The 19,940-nt window shown below is 37.0% G+C and overlaps 1 protein-coding gene across 2 annotated transcripts; it reads right to left on the bottom strand.

Annotated features, from left to right (window-relative positions):
* Positions 1-499: 499 nt before the first annotated feature.
* On the bottom strand, positions 500-16,356 carry SGO1 (shugoshin 1). 2 transcript variants are annotated; one of them, XM_072412417.1, is made up of 10 exons: positions 16,239-16,356; positions 14,854-15,010; positions 14,577-14,773; positions 11,124-11,225; positions 10,222-10,286; positions 8,334-8,479; positions 5,568-6,422; positions 4,776-4,988; positions 4,244-4,442; positions 500-2,917 (listed from the first exon to the last, which is right to left on the bottom strand). In XM_072412417.1, the coding sequence occupies exons 2-10, from the start codon at positions 14,993-14,995 to the stop codon at positions 2,788-2,790; spliced, it is 2,049 nt and encodes a 682-aa protein (XP_072268518.1). In that variant the 5' UTR covers positions 14,996-15,010; positions 16,239-16,356; the 3' UTR covers positions 500-2,787. The 2 variants fall into 2 exon arrangements, with proteins under 2 accessions (XP_072268518.1, XP_072268519.1); XM_072412418.1 differs by having other exon boundaries at positions 4,244-4,370.
* Between the last annotated feature and the right edge of the window lie 3,584 nt (positions 16,357-19,940).

Below are 19,940 nucleotides of genomic sequence, written 5' to 3'. Positions count from 1 at the left end.
CTGAAAACAAAATGCTGGACCAATACTAAAGAGATTCTTAACATTTGCAAGTCAATTGCTTTTTAGGTAGGCCTTTCATTTACAACGTATTATAGTGACCTGTCATCACAGAGAAACATAGGCTTTCCATAAAGAAAGAAAAGGGGTGTATTCTTTTCATGACTGCTATTATGTTTAAAATCTATAAAAGAGGTGTATCTGCTGGGACAGAGGAAGGTGCATACATTTTCTCTAACCCATTATGTCTGTTCACACCATAGACATAAATTGGCTTACTGGACAGTAGCATCCTTTAACATACCACCTGTTTCATGTGCTAAAAATATTAACATGGCTATTTTACCCAATGTCCTGAACTTTAAATTAACCAGACAAAATATACCCTGTAAGTGTACATGTCCGTTACAGGATTGATAAACCTTTCCACTATAATCAATTTGACTTCGGTGCATTAAAAAAATGAACACTGCAGATCATGAACAATACACAAACATACAAATACGAAAAAAGTCAATGTTTAATTACATAAATGCCATGCCAATTATTAAAAAAAATCTTTCATTTAAGTAATAAGTTTATTACAGACCTAAATTATTGGAACCGATTTACATTTAAAACCCAGTGCTGCCCTAAAAGGTTCACTGGCACAAAAAGCGATGGTATTCTGATAACTGCACAAGGTTAACATATATAATGTAAGTAATTACTTTTGTTCACCTAACATGCCTTTAAATAATATATAAGCCAAGGCAACAAGAATGTAAAATCAGCCTAAGAGCCAAGGATGAACGTCTGAAGGAGCCAAGAAAGACCTCAAAACCATCTCAGACCAATTTAAAATAGGAATACACCAAGTTACCTGAGCAGTTGTAACAAAAGTATAAAATAAAGAGGGGAAACCCATGTGAATATTAGGTGAATTTTTTGAATCACCATGGCAGTACTATCTTTTGTCAATGCTCTGGTAACTCTCACCTTTGTGGGAAAAAAAAAGAAAAAAAAAAATCTGTCATCATTAAAAGTATCAACCGTGTAAAGAGCAGACCTACATATAGTCAGAGTTTAGGACAGACAAAAACCATTCTCAGACTTTAGGTCTCCCTTAAACATCTTTATTGGACAACTTAAAGTGGGGAAAATGTATTAAGCTACCAATAACAAAAATGGCAGCTGAAAAATGTGTTAAAATATCATCCTAGACAATCATTATTACTGATTAAAATCTAAATTTGCTGTTATTTTACATGACACAAGAAATTACAATGTTTGCACTTATAAAGAAAAGTGCTGCAGCTGTGATTACATAATCCAGGAACATTTAAAAAGCTAAAAACAGGCAATTGCAGCAACAGCGCCATCACTCATCTATAGTAGGGTTCAGTGAGATTGTTGAAGCCCAACAGGCAGCACTATGTATAACATCTCCATGTTTTGCACTGAAGTTTGCATTAAAAGGCTTCAAGGAAGCTGCATAAAGCAGCCTGAAGTCTTGCAGATACATTAAAAATGCTTGAACTGCACACACATTAAAGCTTTTTGTAACACTTACTGATCCAATGGCTTCATTACTCATCTGACTTTACTAGTGGCAGATTTACTTTTGGTCAGAAAAGATTAATAGCAGAGACCGAGGCATCCAACGTTTCCACACAGAGGTCAGCAATGGCAGCTTTCTTATGTTTCTCAGTAACATTATCCCTTAAAAGCTATGCGTTCTCCATATAAAGCTTCTATAGCACAAATCACAAGCATCAGTGGCTTGATCATCTGATTTTTCCTTGTCTGTGCATAATCCACCTTAAGTGCAGACAAGATGGAGATCAGGTACATGCATAAAACAAAACTAAACAGCACTGTGTCCTTGTGAAACATGTAAAGATTTGTTAGATAAACAAAAACCACACAGTACTATAAAAGTAATGTGAATATTTCAGTTCTAAGTCCATATCATACATCCAACAGTGACCAGAAAGCAATCACGTCTAACACATTTAGTTGCACCCTTTCCAGGGTTCTGGCTGGTTCAGGTTGGACATGCAATAAAATCACTTTCCAGTGGAAACTTTTAAAGCTGAAACATTCACATACTTTTGAGTACCCTTTTCTCATCTAATATAATAAATACATACTTATTTCACAACGGTATGGGGCTCTGCTAATTTTGTTTTGACCATGTGTTATATACATAGAAATCAGATTTTTGCAGGAAGAACCCATTTTAGGAACTTTACCAATTTTCTGTTGCATCACTCTTTTGGTCATTTTAGCAAGAGGGGTGATTTTGCTTGGTCCACGTCAAACATAATGGCGCACAATAATGGTGTTAAGTGACGTCAGCTGAGCAATATGCTGGATTATGGTCTTGGGGGACGGTGAGCACATACAAGTTGCTACAAAATTGATGGGATGTGTTCAATCAGAGGAGCGTCCTTTGTGGGAAACAGTGGTATTTACTACAAGGTAATGATGGATATCCATAGGACACTGGCTCCTTATGTATAACAGCTTCACTTGTACCTCCTCGTGATCCTTTTAGGAAGTTCATGCCAAGAAACTAGAATAATAAATTGTACAAATAGTCCTATTTGGAAAGGAAAGTGATTAAGGAGCAAAGGCTTGTACAGACACAGACTAAGGATTTACACTTACATATTTACAAAATGTATATGTATTTTTAAATATAAAATGCAAATTTTTAATATTTACAAACCAAAAAAAAAAAATAGTCTGGATTGATCCTGAAAGTTTTTTTTAGTAGCTTGCCAGGTTTTACCCTCTCATAAGTGGTTACCTACGACAGCCAACAAACGCCTCATTGTATTTTGCTAGAGACTTTCTGCTCAAGGATTTCCGGTTCTTGAAAATAGGGGAGCTTAAAAATTCAGTATCTGTAAATGGATCACCTCTTCTCAGTTTCCTGAAAACAAGGACAAAAAAAAAAAAAAAAAAAAAAAAAAAATGATAAACATAGTTCCTAAAATTAATTTATTACTTTAATAATTGCAACTTCATACCCAGACTTGGAATGGTCTAAAATGGCAGTACAGGCTTTGTCTTAATCAGACAGACAATGTATGTTATCCTATAATTTCCTCAGGATAACATGCTGCATTCATGATTATGTGGACCATCATATGTCATCCACTACATCAAGGAGTTTAGATTTTTTTTTTTTTTTAGTCAGACTGGGAGATATAACTAATATATAATAAACATGCAGTTAAGTTAACTGGCTTTGCCTCAAAAAAAAAAAAAAAGACATGACTGAAGTAGGGACATTTGTAAAGCGCAACATAATATGGTGTACCTATATAAATACTGTGTAGTAATAATTTATATATATAAATATATATATATATATATATAAATATATATATATATATTGCACACACACACAAACACACATACACTCTTTATAAATAACCATCACTTTTGATTATTGTAATACAACCAAGCAACATATAAGAGCTGTAGTCATGGGTTACAATATCCCATGCGTCACACAATGGACAACCAAATTGCTAGATACAAGGTAGCTGCCTGCCCCCTGAGATGACATACCACCTTACTACCCTATAAGTTCACTATCAACAGCACTCTATTTAAGCATGTCAGAATGGATGCATGTCAGAAGAGTGGGGCTGTTGCTTTTTCTTAGAGCGCCGAGGTGTGGCTGTCTAAGGTATTACCTCGATTTTTAATCTGCAGTTAAAGTGAAAAATATTACTGTATATATAGCCCATTACAGTAATATATTAAGAGTAATTATTAAATTTTGCTTTACCCTAGATATTACAAGGGTACATGCAAATTTCTCATATTCAGGAGAGGGGGACTTCCTGGTAAATTTTGCCCCCCCCCCCCCCCCCCATAAACTTTTGTGTTAGTGTTAGTCATTGGGAAAAAGACCACCCTTTCACCGCATTCTACACCATGTCTAAATTACCACTCATCCTAGTCACTGCAGTGATGGTAGAGTTTTATTTTATAATTTCACAGGGGGCAGATAAGCCCCCCTATGTAATAGTGGTAAACTGTCTTCATTAACATCAGTGGTCAATTTTTGGAAAAGAGAAGGACTTTTTTGCTAGAAATGATGAGGACAGATAATGTCATTTGTCCATACAATTCTCCATTCAGTGAGTGTGTGTGGGATCCAGAAGTTGTAGGCAGCCTGGTGGCTCAGTAAGCAGACACACATTTTTAACATTCACAAAATGCCACATAAGATGGTCTCACTTACTTGGTGAGATTTGGCTCTGCATAATTAACTGTTACTGTGCACCTCCTTTTCCTCATGTAGGTTCCCGACAGCTTCCGGTCATCACCATTTGAAAATGGAAAAGAATGTTTCTTTGTTTCATTACCTCCTGAGCACAAAGACAAATTAGTGACATCAGAAAGGCTGATCCGCTGAGCTGGTAATGCTTCTTCAGGTTCATCTGAAAATATATATATCAATTATATATATAGCACTTAAAATAATGTATTGCAGGTTGATATTAGCTGTTTAAATGGTGGGGGAAAAAAAAAATAAAACAAGCACGCACATAATAGGCAAGCACATTTAATAACTATTCCTCTATGCTATTGGCTAATCAGTTGCACTTTATTTATACTGCGGTCAACAATCAGGAATTTTTCACTCCTTAAGCAAATCAGCCTCTATATATTCCCTTGAAATGTTCTTGACTAATACAAATTAATGGTCATTATGTAGTGTTTTACAAAGTAAACTGAAGAGAAAAAAAATTTAGTATTGATAGATGACATACGTATACTTTTGTCTGCAGAGAAAAAATAATGATCTTGATCCACATGGATGTTTTGTCTTGCTTTATATGAACATTTTAATACAGAATTTTCTTTGCTATCTTCCTCTGGATCTGCTGTCCCAGTGAATCTGGTTTGTAGATCTTGGCCATTGGATCTTGGATCTTCTTGGCCATTTATACTAATTCTTTGGTTTTTCTTTGCATTACCAGCATCTGTAAGAGAATAAATGAAACAGTGAAGGTTGTTTATCAATGCTATAGATTAAAATAATCACACAATGGTCACCACACATGCTTAAAACAGTACAACCCAAGGTCTGCATATATTATCCAGTCAATAAAAAACATTACAGCCAAGATGTTTCATTGGTTCCAGCACTTAACTTATGTCCCATAATCATTTAGGACTCTAGGCACATCAAGTGTTCACAAGCGGGAGAGAAAATGTGATCCACAGGTTGGATATTTATTTTTTAGACAGCAATGAAAAAGTATCGGGGATGTAAAAAGACCCCTGCAAAACTACTAGAGGCCAGTAACAAGGGGTGACTCTTCACGTAAAGATGGTGATTTTTTGGTCAACATTACATAGAAGGTGCAGCCTAGAAACACTCTCTACCACATGTCTTAAGAACAATTGTGCTAATGTAAGGAATCACTTCATTTCATTGAGTTCATCAGCAGTTAGATTTGACTGGAGTCCAGCTGTAACAAGGCAGATGATTCCTTCCATGATCTAACACAATATTTTGCCAGAAAGAAAAAAAAAACAAAACAAAACAAAAAACAAACCTTGTTTGAATCGATCACTGCTTCTTTTTCCCATCTTCTCAGCCGACTGCTGCTTGTTTCTTTTAGATCTAGGCCTTAAAGGAAGTGAAGTTGTATTTTTCTCATTGCTTTGATTTCTTGACTTAGAAGGCAAATATAAACTGTCATTGGATTCTTCTTCACTAGAGCTACTTTTATTAACATTTTCTTCCTCTGGATCTTTGTTCTCATCTGAATTTTCATTGTCTTCTGGTTGCTTGCTCTGCTTGCTTTGACGGAATGGAGTAACGTGTATGCTCTCTTCGAAGAGAAAGTCATATGCATCACCTGAATTTAAAGAACTGTTCATTTTGTCTTTAGAGGCTACCGACTTGCTTGCACCCCTCTCTCTGCTCTTGGACCTGGCTCTTGGTTTTGGTTTTTCCCAAGGCTTTTTCAGCTGGACAGTTCCTCCTCCCTCTGCTTTGTTTTTTCTAGCTTTCTCACGACCTGGTCGTGGATCATTTTTGCTTTTCGACATTTGCTTTGGTTTAGGCTCAGGTGTTGAACTTGATATCTGAGATAATTTTGTAAATGGAAGAACGTCAACTTTTGAGGGACTTTGGCTGAGACAAGCATTTAACCCTTCATCAATAATGCTTTTATTGAGGCTATCCTCCACAGGAGCAGTAGGTTCTGGTTCAGAAACTTCAACCATGGAATTTAAGGCAGTATTTCCTACTACTAGATTATCCATTGAAGACTCTTCTATGCAAATATCTAAACTAGAAGCACGGCGCCTCAAAGATACGTTTTTCAGATATTTTATGTCATCTGTATTCTCGGAGTCAGAATTTTCATCATCTGTTCCAGGCTGATGTAAGCTAGATTTCCTTCCTAAGAAAGAAAAAAGGAATATGTACACTAAGTATTCTCGAAACAGCACCCCTTATTACACTTGTAATCTGGAAAATCAAAACAAAGTCAAAAGACACAAATTAGAAGTCTAAGCATCGGATATCCTTACATTTTATGTTTCATAATAACAGACATAATGGACATAGACAGATGTCTATGTATGACAATAGACATAGACAATAAAAAACCAAAACCACCCCAATCTTTTCAACATTATAGGAGTGACATTTAGAGCTTGATATATATAGCATACTGGAAACACCCCACAGACAAATATTGGCCACCCCATGCCCCAAGTTTAGTAAGGGGACAACTGTTAACTCTATGGCTTTAGTCAGCAAAGGTGATATTTAACAGAATAGAACACTACAGAGAATAATACTATCAGGATCTAACCAGCCCACAGCAGTAAACACATTGAATCTTTAATTAATGGGGCTTTTAAGCCATTCAACACAGCCTATAAGATCTTTAAATTTAGTGTTAAAAAACTTTATTTATTACATCCCATTAAAAAATAAGAACAACTGATAAATAAAACAATTTTTACATGTGTGTCAATAAAAAATCTTCTGCGTGGGATACCCCTTTGATGTACAGGTGTCCCCACTTTTTTTTATGCATTTCACGGAAATGAATCCACTTTTGCAGGAAAACAGGATATCTACAAATATAAGAGCAGCCCACAGCAGTAACAAGTCCAAATGTAAGTTGTGTCTGCACTTCAGTTTTTAGGGAACCTTAGAAGTCCACCAAGTTCAACCACTAGACACTACAATCACAACTGATTGACCCATTTTTAACTACTATTCACATGAAAGGAACACTTCTCCACTTTGCCGTCAAAATGTAATTGAATATTTGCTACTACCACCAATGCCAGTGTCCTGGGCTATTAATGCCGATTAAAGGTTTAAATACTTTGAGTCACTGACCGGAAACAAATTGGTGGATTAGGAGTTCTTTGTAAATTGCTGATATGGAACAAGTATGCAGCTAATGACAAAGTATTGAGGCCAGTTACAACCAGAGGTAATTGTTCAGTATGTCAGCAGTTTCAGCCTTTATCTTTCTCCCAATAAAGGTTTTCATTCAAATTAAAAGATTGTGGACTATAGGATGAATGTTAAATGAAACTGTAACCTTAAAGTGGGGTGCAGAAAAAAAATAGTTTCACAGGTGAAAGCAAAGGATTTTTTTTATATATATTTCCCTTTCAAAACCCCAGAGCACCATTTCAGGATTCACTAGAACTGAAAAGGTCAACTTAACTAAATTAGGAAAGGACTACTCAAAATTGAAAAGTTCCAAGGAAAAATAGAATTTCTATTCAAAAATATAAGTTTTCCTAAATTCTCTAATAGGAAATACCTACTAGTCAGCAAGAATTTAGAAGCTGTCTGTACTTTTTACTTAGATTTCTTTAAGCAGCACTAAATCCTTTCTTAAAACGGACAGGTCTTTATTTGCAGAAGGAACAGGTGATGTCCCTTCTGCAATAAAAAAAGCCTTATCCACCTGATTGCAATTTTACAAAAACAATCATCTGTCCCAGTTCCATTGCAGGGTGCCATCATCCCCTTTCTTCATCTCTTCCTTATTTCAATCTTCAGCTATCTTTATTGTAAGGGCCTGGATAACTTACCTCCTGAACAGGCGTTCACACAGTCATGGCAGTGGAGTACAGCGATCAAGCAGATAAGTATGTTTTATTGCAGAAGGAACATTGCTTGTCCCTTTCTCCAATAAAGCCCTTTCTGATTGCAGATTTTGAAAGTGGAACCTTAGCTTTAGGACTTTAAACAAGAGACAAAATTGTCAAGGGACTAAAGTGTCATATTGAAAGTAATGAAAAGATTGATATTTTTTAGCTACTTATACCACTCTGACCTCTAGATAATCTCTTCACTGCAGGTCCATTTTCAGAATTCTCTGAAGCTACATTTTTGGGATTTCTTGTCTCTGTATTTGAGTAGCTTTCAGACACACTGTTAACATTTCTCTGTACACCTGAAACAGGAACACTCGAATGACCCCTATAAATAAAACATAGCGCAAAAAGATTACTATTTTGTAAAAAAGAATCAAACCCATTTTTAGGAATATAAAAACACAAATAACAGGTTTATAAGTGAATACCTGACATTTTAAAAACCTTGGAATTACAGCCTACTGAAATATCAATGTGTGATAAGTTCAAGGGAAAAAAAAAAGAAAAGAAAAAGTGCCAATTACATATGCACCGTATATTTTTACAGCAAGGGGAAATGGCTGAGGACACGAAAAGGAGTAGCTTCAGCAAAATGTCCGTTATTATTTTAATGTCTGGTATTTAGCTATATTTTAGAACCAATTAACTTTCATAAAAAATGTGTTGTAGCAATACTTAGTGCCGTCATCTTTAAAAACTGCACACTGAGCTTGATTTATCAGACTTTAGCATCATGCACTTCATGCTAAAATAGCATATTAAGAATGAACACTGCACGTGGGAGGTATACAAAGTACATGTTAATCAGCCAGAAACCCAAACTACATGTTAATCAGCCAGAGTGCTCCATACCTGTTTGAGATAAAAGCAGAACTAAACCCGCCTCTCCTCACAACTCTATCTTTTATGACCAGATGAGGGGGAGATTTTTTGGTTTATGGCACCTGGGTATGTTGGAACTATACAACTGTACACTTTGGTTAAGTTTGTTTTATTCCTGAGGAAAATTGTCATGTCTTTTCTGCAATAAAGAGCCTGTCTGCTCACACTTTATTTTACAGGTTTAGTTCTGCTTTAAAAGTGTGCCTCTAATGCACTGAAATCCTAGGCTGTATTGCCAGCCCTGGCCAGTTTTGGCTGCACAAGTGGTCTGTAGTCAAGAGGGAGAACTCCGACAAGCTGGATAACATTGCATAGGAATTTAGTTCAGAAGACTCAGGAGCACATAAAAGTTAGGAACTTTTTGGATTTCAGATGAATAGGCATTTTTCGGTAGTTTCATAAAATTTAAGGATTAGTATTTGGGTCTAAGCAGTACCCTAATCAGTGTAACCTTTTGAATTTCTTTGCATTTGCCTAGGCATTCCTTTACTTACAGTCTCCTTGTAAAACATCAGTTGTGCAAGAAGCACTGTTGCCAATGACTTCTAATCTTAGGAAATTTAGAGTGAGGTTCTGAAATATCCCTATTGTGCTGCCTAAAAAGGCAAAGCAAGTCAGTTATGGGGAATGGATCAGTTGTAAGCAAACTGGTGACTAGTTCAGTTGGCCTCTGTCTACCTTTTTGGGCACATCTACCAAAGTTCAGTTCCTCATTAAAGAAATAAAACATAACAAATGCTATATATTGCAGTTGTGTGCCACATTTTTTTTTTTTACTTTGCTTGGACATACATACTTTCATTTTAAGATTTAAAGGAAGCCTGTAATGAAGATCCAGGGTCTACCTTTGGTGAATGCTAATTGCCTACTAAGTCGATCCTAAGGCAGAACAAACATGCAGATCAGGAATTCACAATTTACTGCGTGTTTTTTCTGGGTCATAGACATTGAATGGATTACAGCAAGACACAGCCAGTTACCTCTATTTCACGTGTGTCCAAAGAATGTTTGATATTCTTTTTACATTTATAATCACCAATACAGTTTTGGAGCTTGTATAGGTAATTTAGCAAGGTTTTAGATAGAAAACAAAATCTTTCCCAATGCCTCCATAGCAAATCACTTTTTAAAATAACATGAATACATTTTTGTAAAAAATTTAAAAATTAAGATCTAAAAACTCACAAGCTGCTATTTGTCTGAATGGGACCTGAACATTTCTCCATGACAGAAAAGGTAGCTGTTGAATCCTAATCAAGAAAAAAAAAAAGATACATAAATTTAATATATTCTTCACATAACAAGAAACTGCCACACCATAAGATAATTGTGCTTGGGTTACAAAAACTATCATATTTAGACAAAAAAAGCTAGTTTAAAGTTTACACTGGCCCTGAGGTTGCTGTATTTTGCTGCAGCAGCTCCATAGGGAATGAATAGGGGCAGCTTTGAGCGGTACTAGTACAACTCGCTGCTGCCAGTTGTCAAATATGCAGATGCTGGGTCTTTAAGAAGAACAGCAAGGTCCCACCTATGGAGGGGGTGGGGGGGCGGAGTTCAGTGGGGTCACTCAATCCCGAGGCAGGAGTGAACCTGCTCTAAAGATATTGGTGGGAAAAAAAATAAATTATAATTACGGTTATATATTGCTATTTGCCAAGAGGAATGAAAAGCAATAAGCAATGTATGGATATTTGCTGCTGTACATTAACCTGGTTTAGAGAAGGTTTTTTGGTTCTGTGCCTACAAGCCTCAAGAGATATATTAGGAGCACACTAAAAAGCAGTGAAGGTGATAGTTGCAGGTGTTAAATCATTGCCTTTCATTTGCAAACACAAGCACCAGGAAGATTTACCCGCTGTAAAGATTTGGTGAATCCTTAATTCACTTGCTTGCTTGGTTTAAAATTAAACTTAAAGTCTATTTTGTTTGAGGTTCTATTTAATTAAAAATGCATTTAAATAAATGGTTTCATGGTATTAGGGTTGTACCTGTGCTACAAAGCCCGTGGCTCTGGACGTACAGTCAGAGAATAAAGGTGTTATTGTATACAATGCCAGATACTGCATTTATGAAAAAATACTTACATCAGTTGAACACAAGGCATGTGCAGGGCCAAGAAGGTTTGCAGTATCCAGCAAATTGTGAGTGACTTTGGCAATTATTTCTCTCAAGGATGCCAACTTTGCCTGTAAATAAGAAAGCAATACCCATACAGTTCATTAATGAACTCAGTCTGTAATCTTTAGGAAAACAAAATACCATACCTAATGAATAAGTTCAACTACAGCTGGACTGTTCTTGTGGTGGGTTCTCTGAAGTATCCATAGAAAACAGGCAGTCATAGTGTGAGCACTGCAGACAGCATTTGTACATTTGTAGCTAAAAGCCAGGAAATACCTTTCTGTGAACAAGTCTTTAGGGTCTGTGTACAGTCTTAAAAGCAAGTCCCATGTATTATACTTTCGAGTAAAATATCCTAACAAAAAAGTTCCATTACCTTGCTACACACGTTAGCATCTGTTGAAGTTCATTTTCTGTTTATAAGCTCATTTACCTTAAATCAGTTGTAATTAGGATTAAATTTATTTTTGGGAAATTTTGAACTCGGAGTCCTCAATTTACCTTCAGCAGGGACCTCTACTAGCCTTACAAAGCACGCTACATGGCCAAAAAATCTATCAGTAAGATTAAAAGCAATTTCAGATTTGCAGTTGACTGCAGTGTTCTACTGTAGGGTCAACCGCACTCCCATTGAAATGACAATAAGGCAAACCTAATTATAAGTCAATGGCTGCAAAAGATAAATGCTACAGGATGTATAAACTGCCAACTAAGAAAAATAAAGTTATGGAGGGGAGAAATACAAGACCCTGTTAAAAGGAGAGGAAGCAGCAGCAAAGTCCTGCATAAAGGCAAAAACTGCATCACTGCACAGATCTGGAGGTAACACAAGATTTAAAATACAAAATGCAGATGCTGCTCACCTAACGGCCAGGTTTCGTTACCAAGACCTGGTTGTTAAGTGAACAGGTTATTACCCCGAGCGGTAATCCCAAGTGTGGCTTGGGGTAAAAAAAAAATAAAATAAAAAATAAAATGCCGAAAGCAGTAACCCAGAGTGTGGCTAAAAACATAAAACTAAACACTTACCTGGTCCCGTTGGTGTCCTCCAGTGTCTTGCCCGTCGGATCCCATCCTCGGACCGCATCCTCTTCATCTGATCTTCCCCTGGTGAGTGCACATACCTTACCCAGGAATTCCCAGGGACATTGGTGTATGCGAGGGGAGCGGCGGGAAATTCAAATTATTTTGTATTGGATTCAATACAGCTTGAATCCAATACAAAGTAATCAATATATATGCTACTGTACAATTGATTATATTGCATGTTTCAGTATTTTTATGCAACTTATTTTAACAGATTTTGGTGTTTTTTTATTTAAAGTTTATTAATAAATGTATTCAATTTATTAAATATTGGACATATTTTAGTTATGCCTAAGAATTATAGGCCTACAATGTAAAATAAATTTCAATGCAAAACAATGTACCGCTTTTGGCATAAAAATACTGACATAATTAGACCGCCAGGGAGGTTAAGAGACCATGGAAAGCATAGTAAAGAATCGGTCAACAGAGCTGTGTGTGCATGTATAGTTTACCCATCAGAGAGCCGCTTGCTGGTACAAGCCATCGTTAAGCAGGTAAGTCATTGGGGAACTGCATGAAAATGGAGTTTACTATTACAATCTTTATGCCCCCTCTACAAATCACCTATTAGGAGGTGCTAAATGTAGCTACAAATGATTTCATTACCCTTTGTCTTTTGCATCATTGGGGATGACACCACAAAGATTACTGTAGAATGCAGAGCAGGCAATGTTGCTGCAATGAACCGAAGAGTCCTCTCACAAAATTTTGACTGCGCAGAGTTCTGCAAGAATATTCCCAGAACAATAATCTTCACCTAGGCATAGGACAAAATTTTACTCCTACTTTTCTTCCCAGGTATATTTGAGGAAGAGTCAAAGATTCTATTGCAGACTTTCCCCATTTTAGAAAATGGGCTTTAAGAACCTAAATGTATCTCATCTCTAAAATACATAATCTTACCATGAAAACTAAAAAAAGATTGAGTATGTTCAGCATGGAAGGCACATAAAATATTTTTAGTATATTTTTGGTTTTAGACAAAAGCTGCGAAAGTAAAAAATATTGGTAGACTTTTAATTGCTTTTACATTTGCTCACATTTATCTGACAAATAGAAACGGAGAAGAAATGATCAGCAATAAAATCACGCTGGGGGAGTTTAGTTCCTTTTGACTGAACCAGAAGGGAACAACCAGGAAAACCTTGAAAATTTGACAACAAAGCGATAGGACAAAGCGATAGGCTCCTAGCAAACTAAACTCCAACAGAAACAGTGCAGAAGCAACATTTGAAAACAATGTTCATGTAACAGCAAAAATCAGAAGACTTTCAAACCTCTATATGATTACAGGTATTAAAAGAAATACAAAATAACCCAAAGTGCTGCAAACATGATGCGGTCTGGGATTTAAACAGGTCAACCATAACCAAACCCCAAAGTAAACACACATAAAACTGAAAACATAATAAAGGCTACTGACCAAATTTAGCCAATTTGCCATCAAGCCAGGGTCTCTGCAGCAAGTAAAATAATTATCTAGACTAGACCTGAAAGGCTTCAGAGGGGAATTGGAAGATTATTCCCAAGGCAAAAACCTGCTCTAAACCTGAGAGAGACCGTAAAGTCTAACCCAACAGGTCTTCCACATGGTCCACAGCAGATTTTAAGCAGCCAGCTGTGCAGATTGAAATACTCATAACACTAAATTGTGAGCCCCTTTGAGGGACATCCAGTGACATGGCTATAGACTTTGTGAAGCGCAGCGTAATATGTCGGCACTATATAATACAAGTTAATAATATTGTTATTATTAATATAAAATCAGGGGCTGAAGGCAAAATTTCCTCTTCTGAGCTCACAATAGATTTCTGTTGCTGGAAATTATCTTCTCTGATTAGTTCAGGTGACAGTGAAATGATTGAGTGCTGTACATCTCTACAGAGTGGGGAGAACAAGCGGGAGGCATTCCACAGTGTCGTCCTCCATAGAAAAGCACAATGACCTTGCCCAGCCACTTGTTCATCAATCTGCCACGATGAGTTGAAGAACAACTGGCTGGAGAAAACTGTAAATATGCTAAAATTACACCCAAAACCATGACTGTTCATCTCAAAAGACAATCATCTAACGTGTGTACATAGGGGACATGTAATGTACAACTGCAGCTGTCCACTATTCTGGTTTTCTGGTTTACCCTTTTATCAGAATGCTGGATTATCAGATTTCTCCATCTTTGCTGCAGGAAATATAGACCAATCACAGAATGGAATATATTACTGTATGAAAGCTTAGTCACTTTTTGACAGCACAAACAGTTACAACTCCCTTAGTACAAGGAATTTAGGAGATTGGTATTAATAATTTGTCCAATGACTTGTACTCACGTCTGACTGACTGCTTCCTTGTTGCATGTGGAGTTTTCTCCTCAACAGAAAGATTTCAAACATCATCCTCTGCTGCTCCCTCTTCAAATGAAGAATGATATCCTGAGCTTGTCTGTACTTAAACTTTTCAGCTTCCAGAGCCTGAGCCAAAGCCTTGTTATTGGCCTGAAAACTCTTTAAAGTTGTGGAATTATTGTCTGGGGAAAGTAGAAAATACATTACATATGTATATCACAAGTGTCAGCCTATAAACTCAGGGAAAACAAAACATTCTTACGGATGATCTTGGCTTTTGTAGACAACGCCTTATTGACTACTGCCACCTTTGCAAGTTTTTTTGTTCTCTTTTCTTTCATACGCTCCTTTATGTTTTCAAGGCTGTCCTGAAAGTCCTTTTTCAAACATCTTTCTTTCGCCATCTTCCCCTCCGTGTGCTGTAAATATAAAGGGAAATAGTGTCACAAATATTACAAACATCATCAATGGAGATCACATACTGACCCAGTATTCTCCCCGGTATTATTTTTTTAAGCTGGGTGGGAAAAAGCTGTAGGTCAGTGGTAGCCTCTCTAATGTGACCCAACTTTTCAGTACCCACTCAAAAACAGCCGGGTGATTACTGAAATGTGCCAGGTAGTGCACCGAGCTAAAAAGGGCTGAGGGGGACACTGCTGACCTGTGGAAGGGAACATATATATATATATATATATATATACACACACACACACTTCCTTGAAGGTATACAAAGAACAATCTTGTATATATATACACATATATATATATATATATATATATATATATATATATATATATATATATATATATATATATAGACAATTTTTTTCCCCGTATTGATCAATGCTCCCTCTGCGCATGCCCGAGATACTTGGGCATGCGCAGAAGGAGCCTCCCGGGTTGCATGACGCGAGATCCCGGGAGGCTTTGTGCTCCCATTCAATCTTGATCACCTAGGCAATCGAGGATTAAGGGGCAGCAATGAACCTCTTTTTTTAGGTGAAACACTTAAAAAAACACTAACAAACAGAATTTTTACTTTAAATAAAAAGTTGTCTTCTCTTCTATGTAAAGTAAAAATTCTGACTTTACGCTTGAAACATCACTACTTCCCACCACTCCATATCCACATATTATGTGTTACTTTCCCCGCCTCCTAGATTGTAAGCTCTTCGGGGCAGGGTCCTCCCCTCCTGTGTCACCCTCTGTATCCGTCTATCATTTGCAACCCCTATTTAATGTACAGCGCTGCGTAATATGTTGGCACTATATAAATCCTGTTTAATAATAAATATTTTCATTTCAAAGTAATAAAACACAACAAAGGCCACTTTCTGTCAAATGTTCAAAAATCACATTCTAGAAGTCATAACGTGACATAATTCACCAGCAGCAATTACACTTTATTTCTTCCATGAACACGTAAACCCAGCTTTGTTCCCGTTTTACACATTATAACCCTCCCATAGCTGGAGGCAGAAGCCCGGTCTGAGGTAATACACCGGAGGCATTTACCGTGCACACAACTACCGGAGCTTCGATACATACTCCCAGCAGTGATAGGCCTGCATGCAGTGCAGCCTCCGCCCCGTCCGGTGACACGTTCCTACTGTATACAGCGCCGCTCCCCGCCTCCCCTCCATTTACCTGCACGTTCTCCGCTCCCCCTCAGCACCGTAACCCCGAACACCCCGTTTAGCGAACACCAAAACCAGTAAAAATGGACGTCATTTCAAACATAGCGCCGTACACGGCGATTGGCTAGCTATTCAGTCATGTGACCGGAAGTATCCTAGATTCAAACCGGATGTTTTTATGAGGATAGAAGACGGTGCAGACATATTTGTTTTGGGAAGGGGGCAGCTCTTATTCTAATGTAGTGAAATATTGTTAACCCTTTCGCCCCCTAAACACTTGCATGTCCACACATGCTAAAATAATCAGTAATATTTATCACCTACATACTGCATAGCCAATTAACCTACCAGTATGTCTTTGCTTAGGAAATGTACTACTAGAGTGTAAGGTCTTCTGGCCAGGGTCCTCTCCTCCTCATGTGTCACTGTATGTATCTGTCTGTCATTTGCAACCCCGATATAATGTATAGCGCTGCGTAATATGTTGAAGCTAAATAAATATTGTTTATTAATAAATACATGGAGTGCACCCATTGAAGCACAGGATGGACCTACACATGACATGAAGATACAACTCCTAACATTTAAATGAAAAGGGACAAAGCCAGGGGCAGCGTCAGTGTTTGCACACAGCGACAAATGTGTATGTGGTTCAACGGCCGGTCAAAGATTATTTATTTTTTAAAAAACAAGCAAAACATAGTCTAGGTACACAACGTGCAACAATTATTGGTAAAAAATAGATGAATAACAACCGATAAACGATTATTATATTAATACAATTATATTTCTGTACATGCTGTAAAAAATATAGTCATAATGTATAATATAATGTTCAAATATAATCCACCAATAATGTACACACACAAGATACAATCATTCAAACAATGCAGAAGTGATGTGTACCAGATAAAGTGTACAGCAGAACAATCCACGATCACTGAACGACCATATACACAATAGCGAACAATTGTCGCCCAATTAGATCCTCTGGGACGGTCGTTCGTTTACAGCGACATTCCTCATTCATCGGCATCGATGGCCAGTAGTTTTGTTAACAAATATCGGACGATCAGTCATTATTGTTTGTTTCCAATGACAATTTTTGCAATTGTGCAGGTAGCCTTAGTTTATAATGTTTTTAAAAGATAGATTCTTTGAATGTTGGTCAGAAAGAATAAGGAATTCAGCGTATAAACTGTTGAAAATTCCTAAAGTGACACATTAACATTTGTTTCATCCAACTTTTTTACATCATCTGTAAAAAAAAGTATTATGATAAATTACTGTTTGGGCACATTAAGAACAGGATTGTCTTCTTCTGTATCATAAAAAGCTTGTGTATTTACTCAAAAATCTTCATAGAATGTTACGGCAGCAGTTCAATAAGAATACATGAGTGTAAATTTGTGTGTGTGTGTGTGTGTGTGTGTGTGTGGTGACGCCCGATGGATGTGACGTCCAACAATATAGTTATGCGATGTATACCATTCCATACATTCAAATATGATCATACATACAGAAATAGAGAATGAAAACAATATGCTAATACATCAATTCTGTCAAGTAAGATAGATATATCACATATGTTTTGCCCTTCATTTCACGTTTAGTTACGTATATGAGCATGATATCATATAAAATTATGGGTTTCTAACATCATCCACCCTGTAAAACGTTTGATGGAGATGTTTCCCTAAATAAGCCAATTTACAGTGGAAGTAAATGAAAAAAAAGATCATCCGCATCATCCTGGAATCCTCCTTCATCCCGACGCTTCATCGATATCTTCTTCCCCATTCTTCTATCTTCTGCATACATCAGAAGCCTCCTGGAATGTGTGGCATAAGTAACCAATTCACTCCTATTCTGTCTTTATCGCCGCAGTATTAAAGCCCCCCCTCCAAAAAAGAAGGTAATTTTTACCTTATAAAAAAGAGTTGTCTTTTTTGTTTGGAAAATATTTTAGGTGCACGTTAAAAAGCTTTGGCAATGATTTTTTCATGCTTTCTGACAAATATATAAAGTACCTCCCTTTTAAAACTCCAATAAATTATGTTTTTGTGTTTTAAAATTTTATTCAATAAAAGTGTTTTATTGAATAACCCCCGAGCAGTAACCCCGAGTGTGACTCGGGTTGAACAAGTTGCTAAGAGCGGTAACCCCGAGTCACAATCGGGGTAGCTAAACCAATGTAAAACAATAGTAAATGCAGTCTTACCTGATCTACCGGCGTCCTCCTTTGCGATCCTCGTCTTCTTTCTTCCTCCGGCCGGCATCCTCTGCATCCGATGAGTCACCGGGAATTCGGTGCGTGCGGATGTTCCGTTCGGGGCATGGGGTGAAATTCAAATCTATTTGTAACGCATTGAATACAAAATAACTATTGAATGCAATATAGTGGATTTATATGTGTAAAAGCAGTACATTTGTCTTTCATGAACATTTATTTTACAGTATAATATAATAATATAAGTATAATATTTTTTTTTAATGTTTTAAAAAACTAAAAATGTTTTTTTTTTTTAATTTATTTAAATTATTATTTTGACATGATTTTGTGTTTCAAACTTTATTATACTCATACTATTATATTATACTATAAAAATACATTTTTATGAAAAACAACCCCTTGCATACATCTTCAGTATGAAGTAAAATAAGGCACCCTGTGGTATAGATCTACTGAACAGTGTCAGTAAGGTACCATTGTTTCTTCAGAAATGCTTAGAGTATGATTTTCTTGTGTACTCTTTGTCTGGATTGTCGCGGTATATCATCCAGCAGTAGTCAGCCATCATACTTTCATTCCAGAAACCTTGGTATCGGTGCTCCATTAACGGAATGTCCTGGTGAAAACCTTCTCCTTGTTCGTCACTCACCATACCAAGATTTTCCGATAAGAATTCTAGATGTGAGTGAAAGAAATGTATTTTTAATGACATGCAACAACCCAGTTTCTGGTATGAATCAAACAGATTCTGAACTCCTTCCTTGTATGCAGGAGACTTATGGTTGCCCAGGGAATTTTTGCATAGCCACTTAAATGCATCTCAAGTTTCTAGCTCAGCTGCTGGGAGAGATTGTTTGAAAACATCATCCTGCAAAACAGACCTGTCCCTGTGGCCTTATAATAATCCCTTCCTTCATTTTTGCACTGCTTATGTTTGGAAACTTTTCAACAAGGTATGAAAACCCATGGAGTGTGATTTGCCCATGGCCTTTACATATTTCTTCATCAAGCCTTACTTGATATGGAGTGGTGGCAGAAATATTTTATGCAGATCAACCAGAGACAGAAACTTGACACTGCTTGTTCCGGGCTTATAGATATCTCTTGGTAGCCAATCACTCTTGACATAATGGTCTCCCGTAGATCGGCTGCTTCAAAGGCAGAGGAAATATTTTGTGAATCCTCCTTGCATTCCCATCAGCAAGCCAATAACCTTTAGATCGCCACAGATGTTCCACAGGTGTGTTTTATACTGGATTGCTTCAAGTGGTAACTGGTCTGAGGACTCCTTTAGGTAAATAAATGGGCAATCAGTAAACTTGGTTTGGAATTACCATTATGCAGTACGACTGCTTTCAAGCTTCTTTTAGAGGAATCAATGAAGATACGCCATTCAGATGGAACAGGCTCTTGTGACAAACTGAGTGCATTTCTATCATGACAGTAGCACAGCGAGCCATCACTAGTGAAGAGTGTTTT

The sequence above is a fragment of the Pyxicephalus adspersus genome, chromosome 5, assembly GCF_032062135.1.
Source record: "Pyxicephalus adspersus chromosome 5, UCB_Pads_2.0, whole genome shotgun sequence".
Lineage (NCBI taxonomy): Eukaryota > Metazoa > Chordata > Amphibia > Anura > Pyxicephalidae > Pyxicephalus > Pyxicephalus adspersus.
This window is presented reverse-complemented; position numbering and strand designations above follow the sequence as displayed.

Coding starts and splice junctions, on each gene's coding strand:
- SGO1 (XM_072412417.1), bottom strand. CDS start 14,995: ATGGCGAAAGAAAGATGTTTGAAAAAGGACTTTCAGGACAGCCTTGAA. Junction 14,774..14,853: donor TACAAAAGCCAAGATCATCC/GTAAGAATGTTT, acceptor TACTTTCCCCAG/ACAATAATTCCACAACTTTA. Junction 6,423..8,333: donor AGTGAAGAGATTATCTAGAG/GTCAGAGTGGTA, acceptor TTTCTTTCTTAG/GAAGGAAATCTAGCTTACAT.